General features: G+C 37.1%; 1 protein-coding gene across 1 annotated transcript in view; it reads left to right on the top strand.

Moving 5' to 3' along the window:
• Positions 1-11,789, top strand: part of DOK6 (docking protein 6) — a 355,747-nt gene extending 343,958 nt beyond the window's left edge. The window contains exon 9 of the mRNA XM_088475936.1: positions 11,511-11,789. Within this exon, the coding sequence (XP_088332062.1) occupies positions 11,511-11,789 (279 nt within the window). The remainder of the gene's footprint in view (positions 1-11,510) is intronic.
• Positions 11,790-12,354: the final 565 nt, after the last annotated feature.

The raw sequence follows: 12,354 nt of genomic DNA, 5'->3' as shown, positions 1-12,354 counted from the left end.
TATAGTAACATCAGAGATATTTCTAACTTTTAAGGAGTTTACAGAGATTCCCCTGACTATGAGCAACACTTTATAGCCAGTATCTTTAACTGTGTATTTTGTGCACCAATATTTACTGTTGTTTTAATGCTATTATAGTCTAGTAAACTGCTGGAACAACAGTGACCTCAAGCTAGCTACAGTAATTCATGGTTGAAGTTACTTCATTACTCTGCACTTCCCAGACAGATGCAGTACTGTATACCATTGTGAAATATATGAATAGCATCCAGTTCAGTGTTGCATTGGAAATAGAATATTATCTAAATAAATGACCCTAAAAATAAGTCTGAATGTCTAATACAGTAAATGACCTCTGTGCTGTATAAACCCTGTTTAAATATATCACATTTTCTAACAAGATATGCTTTAACATAATAGAATATTGCCTAACATAAAGCTACAAGTTGATACGTACAATTATTTGAACAAACATATTAAATCACTCATACTGTTTGTACAGTATATTAAAATAGAACCAAAAAGCTGTGTGATTTATGTACCCCTATTTGCCATTTCAATTACTAATGTCAGACATCAACCACTTTTTTAACACTCAATGTTGCTTTTACACATTTTTAACAAACAATGCTACATATCTAAACTGTGGTTTTAAAAACGTGAACTTATACTCTACATCCTGTGCCCAAAGAGCTCAAAGGAAGCAGTCCTCCCATGACACCCGTCTGCTCGATGATAAATTGTGGTTACAGGTTTGGCAGTAAGCCCAGAAGTGTCACCAAGCAAACTCTTTACAGCAGCACATGGAGGCTAAAATCTTTAAGAGCTGGTATTAGATCCTCTTAAAGGGGCCTATCCATTAGCAGATCTTTCTGAAAGACAAAAGATTTATCTTTTGAAAATTCCTGGGGCTGCTGTGACAGATAGCTCTCATGAACATGACAGATTTTTGCAAACGACGAACAACAAACGATATTGCATGACATCATTCTGGGAGTGGATTTCTTTAACGTTTCTATTCATTTTCATAAAAAAAATCATTCGTCGTTCACCGCAACAGATATTTCTAATATCTGTCAGTGATAAACGATAATTGACCAACACGTTGGAGAGACTAAAGACCAAATTTGTCGGCCGCGGGAGTGCGCATTTTTATCGTTCAGAGCCTATGCATTAGCAGATAAATTGAATGACTGAACGATAAATTGTTCATTGTTCAAATTTATCTGCTAATGGATAGGCCCCTTAAGCCTCCTTATGTGACATATTAGCACACTATGGCTATTATAAGCAGTTTTTTGTTTGGTTTGGCTGATGTACTACATACAGTACAATAAGTGAAATGGACAAAAACTGAAGAGTGTCATGATGTTTATTTCAGTGTTTTAAAGTAAAGACCATTTTGTATAAGCTTCTAAGTTAATTTGTAACATCTGATATTTGCTAAAGTGAAAGTGAACAGTAGCTACAGATACACAAAGCAGATACACAAAGATCAGAATGCTACTGTCCTAAATAGCTGTAAATAGAATAAATGTGGATACTGTAGCTTTACAAATCATTTAGTATTGGATAAGTAAAAAAAAAAACATTACAAATAAATGTTTATTTATGCCTTTTAAATAAATATATACACTTAAAATCCTGTTATGAAGCATTGGTATCAAATGCTTACCATGATTTTCCTGTCCTGGCCATCCACTATGGAAGCATGCTGATGGTAACTCCACCACTCCAATCTAACAGGATAAGTCCTTCACACGTATACAGTATATTAATGATTACTCCATCTTCTTTACTGAGTATATAGGTGAAAAGAAAATCCAGATAGAGGGGAAGTAACATATTACCATAGTGAACTACACAAAAAAGAAAATTAAGTCAGTATTTGAAAATAATGTTGCCTTAGTAGTGCTAGGTATGGAAGAAATATGAAGATAAATAAAAACAAATGAAATGTAGCAAATTGCCTTTTTAAATAATATTCAACATTTGAATTCTTAGTATTTAATAGTTATTTACCAAAGACCAATTAGCTGCCTTGCATATGACCTTTGGAGAAACTTTGGCAAATGCCACTCACTAAATCATATTCTCCTGGTTGAATGGACTCAAATTCCTTCTGGATCTTGGGATCAATTGAGCCTGTAAGCTGCATAAATCCGCTGTACTATCCTGTTTGCTGTGATTCTAGGAAAGGCTGCTTCACCTTGGTAAACCTTTGCATCTTTCTGACACTTTCTGTATGGTTGCTATAGAATCTCAGAGGCTAATTCAGTATTGTACATAAGTGCAATGCTGACCGCAAATTCCAGATTATTGGGTATCTGCGAGTGTTCGCAGGACCCGGTGTGCGAATGTGCAGAAAGGGTCCTGTGTAATCGCACACAGCCCCTGCCATGCCTCTGCTTGATTGACAGGCAGAGGCATTCAAGGTTGCGGTGCGTGGGTGGGGACGGCCGGCGTTTCCGGAAGGTGGGCGCGTTGGCCCCATTTTCAGGGAGTGTCAAGGCCAGAAACTGTGTCCATGGGTGCAGTTTCTAGGCCTCGTAAGCCAGCCAGCCTGAGTAAGCTGAGGCTTACTCAGTTGGCCTGTGCCATCCACATCACGATCGATGGTCGTGATTGTTATCCCAGCCTCAGTTTCAGTGCTGGGATCGCATAAGCATCAGGAGGTGTCAGACCAGAAGCAAATTGTATTTAGCAACTGCCTTAATGTATTGAATTAGGAGCAGATTTCAAGCTTAAGCCCAGTAAATATTAGACCTGACAATGCTTTTACTACTCATTTCTGTAGAAATCCAAGGAGCAGTTTGTGGGTATTCTGACAATGTTACAAAGAGTTTTTTCTCTGTACCCTAAGAAAAGATTAATTTGTAGAATATGTTTGTGGTTTTAGAAGCCTCGGTCATTTAGGATTTTTTCTTGATTGCTGTTTGGTGATGATAGAGGTAATTGTGCTGGTGACCATTATCATTAATTATTATTTGGAGGCACCACACATGCTGTAGCGCTGTACTGTCAGGATGGTCACCGGCATACACAGTCATTTTATAGCTGCTCTATCAGTAAAGAATAGGTAAAATGATGAAAATAGCACACAGCTAGGTCACCTCATCACCTCTCACTATTGCTTCCCTCCTCACTCCTGACTCTGGTTTATACCATTCTCCTTACCTGACACCCCTCTATCCCTTGTTCTTTCTTTTCTCGTTCATTCTGCATCATATGCTCCTCTGCAGCAGTCCATCCAGTTCATATGGGGGCTGTTTATTTCTCCTTATGGATTACTGTTTTTAACATCAGATCATGTATAATAAAAACATTTTCAAGTAAATGTTTATTATGTGTCATAATTTAATTATTCTCCCTGGTAATAAGACATTTTGATTTAGTTATGGTGGAAGTATTTAATAATATTTTTTGGCAGCAATATTTATTTCTGAGTAATAGGGCATTATCTATTTATAAATGATAGATCCAAAATAGATTGTTGAAACATTGATTGATTAATGATAGGGGCAACATTGTATATTTCATGATGGATGGAAGTTCAAAAAATTAATGACGGAAGCACCCTCAGTGTCCAGTTATGGCACTAAAAGTGACTATATGCACTTGCAACCATATGTTTGTTGGCACTCATAGTTCTACAAGGACCAGTATGCAATAACACACATGGGCTGTCAATGCATGCCCTCAGTTGTAGTGTCACTAGTGATTACACTATAATTTGTTATTTGAACCATGGTACACAATGGTTGGGGTACCGAAGGGGGCAGTACTGTACTCTTTGGGTGTAGAAGCCTAATAATGTTTTCCATGTAATGGGTTCAAAATCCTGCCAGTTGGGATGCCTGCTGTCAATATTCCAACAGGGGCATCCCTATGCTCAGCGTCGGGTAAGTATATTAACCCTCTCACCTTCTACCCTAACCCTCTGTTTCTACATCCTAACACCAACCCTCCCCCCACCCCATCCTAACCCTCCCTGTTAGTACATAAACCTAACACTCCTTCCTTGGTGCCTAAACCTAACCCCCCCTTAGTGCCTAAACGTAAATCCCCTAGTGGTGCCTAACCGTAACCCACTTCCAGGGGTACCTAACCCTACCTTCCCTTTCCCCTAGCCTAGCCCTAACCCCCCCTGTGGCAGCTAAACCTAACCCCCCCCCCCCAGCGGCTAAGACCTAACCAGCCCCGCTATACTTATGTTCGGCATCCCAGCTGTTGGGATTCCGGCGTCAGCACATCACCTACTGTCGGTATTCCACTTCTGGCTGGGAGGTGGAATTCCGGTCCAGGGATTTTGTCAGCCGGGATGCCGGGTGTAGGTATATTAACTACATCCCATTTTCCATATATGACAGGCTATGTGCTGAAAAAACTGGGCGTTATTAAATTATTTGAGTAATTTTTCCCCTTTCTGACAGGTAAGATGGCTTTATCAGCATGCACCCTCAGCTATCTTGCCTTCCAGAACCACATCTTTTCTTTTCACATTAGGTGGTTTTGATTAATGCACTTAAATGTTTGGTTTGGTCTTTTGTAAATTGCATGGTTTACAAACTACACATCAAAGTGCATGAAAACCTGGCATTTGGCAAATCTGCACTTTTGTAAATCTCACACTACGAGTTTTTGCTTTCCTACAGTTACATTATTTTTTGGGATTTTGTTAATGTTACTTTAGTTTAATGAAATTCCATAAACAAATGCAGTTTTATTCACACAAACATCTATTATAAGCTTCCACTAACCACACAGTAAGGAATCTTTTCTTGATTCAACATTGATGTAATGATTATAATTATGAAAAGGAAATGGGAAATTTGGCAAATGCATGCATAATGACCATTTTAACTAATACATTTCAATACTATATGAATTATAGTAGCACTGTTATGTGTTTATTGGTTCGTATTACCATTTACAGCTATCCTGTGAATCATAATTTTGTTATTTATTGTTTTGGGTTTTTTTTCCAGGCTCTAAAAATAGAATGTTATGATCACAAATAGTATGTAAATGTCCTTTGCTTTGCAATGTGTCATCAAAACATTTTAAATAAATATAGTTGTCGCTTTAATTGTATCAAACAGTAGAAAATTTATATCTGTAGAATAATTTTTTTTATAAACTATTGATTAAATGTAAACATTTGTTGGAAATCTACTGATTATACTTGCTACAAATAAATTGTACTGAAAGGAGAATGTAATAAGATTATTGTTAAAAAAGTTAAAGTAACCACCCGAATCATCAGTCTGGGATAAATTGCTGGTCAAAGATCCCATTGGTATGAAGAGTTCTAGTTGCATTTCCTATCATTACTAGTACAATATTTGTTCACCAAAGGAGGAGGTTTAGGGAAAGAAGAGGAGGATCCACACGTAAAGGAAAAGTGGGGGAGTGGTAGGTAGAAAGTGAACCAAAGGAGGACTGATTCACAGAGACCAATGGAGTGGAGGTTTGAAGGAGAAGCAGGAGATCGACAGTGTCAAAAGCAGCAGATAGATCAAGAAGGATGAGAATAGAGAATTAATTGTTGGCTTTGGTAGTGAGAAGTGCTTAGTCTTTAATGTACAGTATTGTTTATATAATTTATTTACTATTATTATTATTTTTATTATTATTTGTTTATTAAACTTGTTGTTATAAAATGTCATGAAAACAGCACTTTAAATAAGTCATCACACTCCAATTCAACCACCCTTTCCCATTAATTTCCCATTCCTATTAAACTTATTCTTAAATAAGTAAGAAAGCTCTTTAGCTTTCGCTCCTAGTCTTACCCAGCACTGCAGCAGTATATATTGTGCTACAGTACATCATTTTTATGAATGTGCAGCTGCACAAAAGCCCATATGTTAGATGTTGCATAAAGAGAAAGCATGAGGAAGTGATGATGTTACAGTTGTCTGAATACATAATTGTTAATAAATTACATCATTGTTATATATTTGCAGATGAATATCATTTTGTACAATTATGTTAATATCACAGCATAATAATTAATATTGAAATCCACAATTTACAGAGACACTATGGTAACTTCCATCCCAGCTGTATAATATATTTATTATTTTAAAATTGATTTATAATTGATAAATTTTTATATATAATTACTCTAGTTTTCAGTTTGAGGAATGTCCTTACAACTTCATTTTACCATAAATGGCAGAATATATTCGTACAGTGTTTCTAGGTCATTAGGGACTTGTATTTTTACACTACATTAGAACTATTTTGTGTGTGCAATGACAATAATTATGTTATTAAATGGTAACTTAACTAAAAGGAGATGTTGTTTAATTACATCCAACAAACTTTGCCCTATAGTGCCTGATTTTTATAGAGACTTAAAAACACATTGTTGCCTTTGTCAGATATCTACTGAATAACCTCAGTTTGTTTGCATGCTTACAAATATTACTAGAAGGGTCAGTAATTACATTGCTCACTCACATCTCCATTTATGGCAGAAGGTACATAACTGAGTGGTAACAGGGCTCTGGTAAGTAGCATTGGTGTGTGCAGGCTAAGGGCAAGACATAGATTACCTCCCCCCTATTACATAGCTTATATACCCTCCTGGCATAGTCTTCCCCTCCCAGGGCATACACTACCCAATCCCTGCAACTCTCCCCAGCCCCACAAGGACATAGACTACCACCCGGGGACATAGACTACTTACCAGGGCCACTGCTGTTGTCTCCTCTTCACATCTCAGCCAGCTTTGAGGGAAGAAGCAGACTCATTTTGAAACCAACATTGCCAATGTGAAATTGTTCTATTTGAACACAGCAGTTGCACATTGGCATCTTGGATTCAAAAAGAGGCTGACTCTTCCCTGGGAGCCAGCTGAGATGCAGCGAGAAGATGCTAAGGGCTGCTTAAGGGGCGTGTGAGCACACACTGGGCACATCCCATGATATATAGGTTAACTTCCCCGAGGGAGTATTAACATAATTACAGTTTGTTGCAAGTAATTATTGATAGTGATGATGGCTATAAAGCCAAGCATACAGATAGGGATGGTCCACCCTCATAGATGCTTTCATGGCAACGATGAGCATGCTACATCCGTATTTGTTTATCGCTCTTTGTCATAACAAATTTTCATATATTTCAAAAGCTATTTAAACCTCACAACATTAGGCAAACCAAACCTACAACACTTTTTGCCATGCCCAATTTTTTTAGTTGCATGAGCTGGTAGAAAAGCCGGGCCATCTGCTTGTGTCTGCCACCCAGACTGAAAGTTGCTAGCCAGCCCCTGATTGCTAGCATACACTGACCACTGAAGTGTGTGACATTAGTACATCGGTGTGTAACTATGTCTGAATCTACCCATTAATGATCCTCTCCTTCCTTCATTCATTTAAATTTTAGTCCAAAATTATATGTCTTATATTATTTCTGTCAGTAAGGGGTCACCAGGGCTAACTTTATTACATGTCACTTTAGAATGCCTGCAAATGCTCTTTCAGATAAAGTGCAAATGCATCTAAGTCAAAGGATAGAATACTGCCTTATGTCTGCCAGTTCAGAGAGTGTGGAATAATCAATGTATTTTTGTGGGAGAACAATCTGGTCCGCCTTCCTGGAAAACAAGGCATCCATCCTTTCACCACCACCACCTTTTTCAGAATTAAATATTTAATCCCACAAAATATAATCTCTTTTTTGCATGTGGATTTATAAATGGACACACTAATGCGCCTATCCTGCAGACAGAAGGAAGCACTCATTCAACCCGAATCCCCTTATTAAGATGGAAATGTATTAATCATTTTAAAGAGTGAAAAAGTTGCTCATACCAACCAATCAACTTCTAGTTAACATTTATCAAGTACAAATAAATTGATAGGAATAAGCTTATTGGTTGCTATGGGCAACTTCTCCACATGCCAACTTCTCCACCCTTTAGAAGGTTTGATACATCTCCCCCTAAGTGAGAAATTTGGTTGCACCACCACAGTTGCTACCATCTTGGACCATGTATCTATTTGCTATCCATAGAAATGGGCATTTGTGTAGGTTCTTGATGTGGCAAAAAAACTTTTACACTATGATTTGTCATTGTTGTACAAACGCCTTATTGTGTTACTAATTTACATAAGGTTCAAGGATCCTTCTGTTGCTTGAAAATAAATCTAATATTAATGCTGAACACATTGCCTATAACTATTTACTTTGGCAACCAGTCTTTGATGGTTCATGATTTTTATAAAATACTTGGGTTTTACAGTATTAGTTGAACAATTATTCTAGAGGTTTTTTTTCTACATATGGTACAGTTCAGTCTGTTCTCAACCAAAAGGAATAGGATAATTTTTCATATTTGTTTGCTTAATGTTCCTTTATATTACTATTCAATCTTTCCTATTTCTCTTAATTTAAAAAATTTAAGATTAACTAGTAAAAAAAATGACTGTACATACAAAGTAATTTCTATATTAATATATTTGTACTGTATGTTTTGCTTTAGACAGAATGTCACATATGTTATGGTGTTTTTTGTAATACATTATTAACATTTTAATTGAAACAATTCAAGTTTGCCAAATTGCAATTTTTTCATTTTTTTCTAATGATGAATTTAAGACTGAGCATTTAATGTAAAGAACTCAACTAACTGAAGTTATGTAATGTATATAGCATTCATAAGGAAATTATTGTGATAAAGTTATTAAGAAAAATGTAGTCACTGTGCATACTGTATGTTTAATAAACATAATATTTAAGCAAATACATTGAAAAAAGGGCAATACAGGTTGAGTTTCTCATATCCAAATATTCCGAAATACGGAATATTCCGAAATACAGGTTGAATGTACACAAACTTTGTCTAAGGCACAAATTATTAAAAATATTGTATAAAATGACCTTCAGGCTGTGTGTATAAGGTGTATATGAAAAGTAAATTAATTTAATTTCTGTACACAAACTTTGTTTGAGCCACAAAATTATTGAAAATATTGTATAGTATTACCTGCAGGCTGTGTGTATAAGGTGTTTATAACACATAAATGCATTCTGTGTGTATATTTGGGTAATATTCCCAAGATGTTTCATTATAATATGCAATTATTCCAAATTACGGAATATTCCGTTATCCAAAATACCCCTGGTATGATATGGGAGACTAAACCTGTAATAACTTGGAGCACTTAATCTGGTTTATGTTCTTATAAAATTTAGGCAAAAGTGTATCAGATGTCTGCTTATTTGGTCTCCTTTATTTTAAATAAGTATTATGAACTGGTTATATGGGCCTTAAGAATTGAGTTTATAAACTAAGGGGTAAGATTTTAGAACATACCAGGATGAAAGGTCTAGGGCTGGCTACCTTTTTCTTTACTTGTAACCCTAAGAAGCCTGCACAGATCATACTGATCTGTGCAGTGCTTCTTTTTTGATAGGTATGCCATTGTGTTTTAGGTTCTGTTTGCCATCATTTTTGAACTGAATGATCAAAACTGACAGCAGTTACATCTGCAAAATCTGACTGACATTGACATCGGGTTTCAATTGAAGTTAAAACCCGACAGATGATAAATTTGCAGATTTTGCTGTCGGAAATCCATTTGATTTCAATCGATCTTAAAATTAATCTAAAATTGACCTTTTGTAAATGTACCCCTAAATCCTCAGTTTAAGGATTGAAGTTACTGTTAGAGAGAAGCACTCAGCGCAGTCTCTGTCCAAAGCCCTGCAGCTACTGGGCACTAGGACCCATCGGCTCTCTCCCCAGAGGTCTGACCTCTGCTTGTCTTTCTATTATGGTGTCCTATGTGTTTGGACATGCTCCTGAGCTACTCCTTTATATGGAGGACATACAAGGTCACCACAGAGCCTCCATTACAATGTGTCACTACTGCTCAGTACAGGGAACATCCTGCTGTAAGCCTACAGGGTGTATGTACCCATACCACCCAGCACACTACACATACACTTCCAAATTCTTACAATAGTTACTGGGGTTATGGACTATTATAGAAAGTAGATTAGCTTTCTGGGTCACATATCGGGCACTGGAGTAAGAGATTAGGGTCTGGGATTATATACTGAGGTTAGAGAATCAAATGACTTTAAGACTAAATAAACTGGAGTCCAAATCAATAAAAAACTTGGTGCTTAAAATGAGATCAGACATAGATTAAATTTTATGTTTCTAATAGGAATGAGCAGTTTGTATTCTGTGGAATCCGAACCACTCCGAACAGCAGGGATCCGAGTCCACAGCAGCCCTCTGTGTATAAATTAAAAGCACTGTGACTCCTTGGGCAGTAGCCCTCTGTGTATAAAAGCACCATATCTCCTTGGGCCTTAGCCCTCTGTGTATACAAGCACTGTGACACTTTGGGCTTTAGCCTTCTGTGTATAAAAGCACCGTGACTCTTTGGGCAGTAGCCCTCTGTGTATAAATTAAAAGCACCATGACTCCTTGGGCAGTGGCCCTCTGTATATAAAAGCACTGTGACTCCTTGGGTCTTAGCCCTCTGTGTATACAAGCACCGTGACTCCTTGGGCAGTAGCCCTCTGTGTATAAATTAAAAACACTGACTCCTTGGGCCTTAGCCCTCTGTGTATAAATTAGAAACACTGTGACTCCTTGGATAGTAGCCCTGTGTTTATAAAAGCACTGTGACTCATTGGGCCTTAGCCCTCTGTGTATACAAGCACCATGACTCCTAGGGCAGTAGAATTCTGTGTATAAATGCACTGTGACTCCTTGGGTCTTAGCCCTCTGTGTGTCCATAACACACAAGTACTCTGACTCAGTAGTGAGTGGCAATGTTTCATAGATGTGCTTTAAACTGTGGTGTCTGTGCTGCTGCTCTGTCATTTAGTAACTAGCAAGCTCACTGCAGCCTTTGGCCAATAATGGTAAAAACAATATTGTGAGCTGTGAGGTAGTCTAAATTCACTGGAAATGAATCTTATTGAGGTTAATAATACTCTAGGAACAAAAAAAAGCCCAAATGATGTGATTTTAGCTTTTTTTTGCCAATTTTTGTAAAAAATCCAAATTCAAATCCAGTCATGGTAGGTTTGGCAAATCCAAATCCAAAACCAGATGACAAATCAGAGACAAATCCATAGCTATCAAAAATGGTCCAGTGCACATCCCTAGTTCCTTAGGCTGTTTTTACATTGCTGTTCCCTTCCCTCACCCAACTGTATTATGTACATCCTCCATCATCTATATCTGAATAAAAGAGAAATTGTATCCTACCAATAAATAAAAATGATTATTCATTGTTGTGATATACAGTATGTAATATTGTGAAAATAGGTGCAGCCACCCTGCTACATATTCTACAGCCAGTCCTATGTAGCTTTTCCACAAATTAAAAAATTTGTGGACAAACATTTGTCTTGATGCTTGTTTCACAGCAAAGTCATATAGATCCATACATATTTGGAATTACTTTATCTGTTCATAAACATGCTTAGGAATCCACTGTGAATAATTTTGCATTCTCATCTGCTTTCTCTAGGTAACCGTTTCTGTACAACAAAGATCTCTCGTGCACAGACATTTTCCAGCTACTCCTATGAGTCGTGCAAGAAGTACCAGCAGCCCCTGTCGGTGTTTAGTGGGTATGAATCCATCTACTGCTCGTGCATCCTCTAGTGACAATCAGAAGACTGTTGACTACAGAGACAATATGAACTGGAACTTGAAAGTTGGGTCAACAAGTCATCTGCACCCTTCACATTCAAGGAAGTTGAATTACAATGAAAGCAGAGATCGCGGTTTTCAATTAGACAATTAAGATATCCTGGGGAAGATTCGTGTTTTCAGTTTTATTTTTTAACTTATTTATTTTTCAGTCTTCAGAATTCTCCGTTAAATCTAAAATTGCTGTCATTACCACTACCAGCATTAGAGAGATACATTGGGCTAAATTCATTAACACGTGATCTGTCAATGGTCCTTTCTGTCTTGGGTCCTTGTAGTAAATTGTGAGAACTATTTTCACCTTTTCCCCACACTGTGCAGAGATTGTTAGACATGCAGTGTGATTTCGGTGTACTCGTGATTGGTGAAAGAGTGGTCTAAGACAACATTTCAACACATTTGGACCCAGATGATACCAATTTGCATGTTGGTGAATTTAGCAGTTTAAATATTTGTCTCATTGGTGGCTTTGTTGGGTAGAAGTGCTTTTTCTGGCTGTATACATTTATGCTCAAGCTTTCAGACCCACTAAGGAAATCTATAAGGAAGACCTAATAATCCTACTCCTAAATCACATAATGGATATTATCTACAGACCTGACACTAATGGCTTACAACATTGTATGTATTTTAAGGTATGCCTTCCAAGATTGAGGTAA

The sequence above is a fragment of the Taudactylus pleione genome, unplaced genomic scaffold (genome assembly GCF_031769625.1).
Source record: "Taudactylus pleione unplaced genomic scaffold, aTauple2 ptg000179l, whole genome shotgun sequence".
Classification (NCBI taxonomy): Eukaryota; Metazoa; Chordata; class Amphibia; order Anura; family Myobatrachidae; genus Taudactylus; species Taudactylus pleione.
This window is presented reverse-complemented; position numbering and strand designations above follow the sequence as displayed.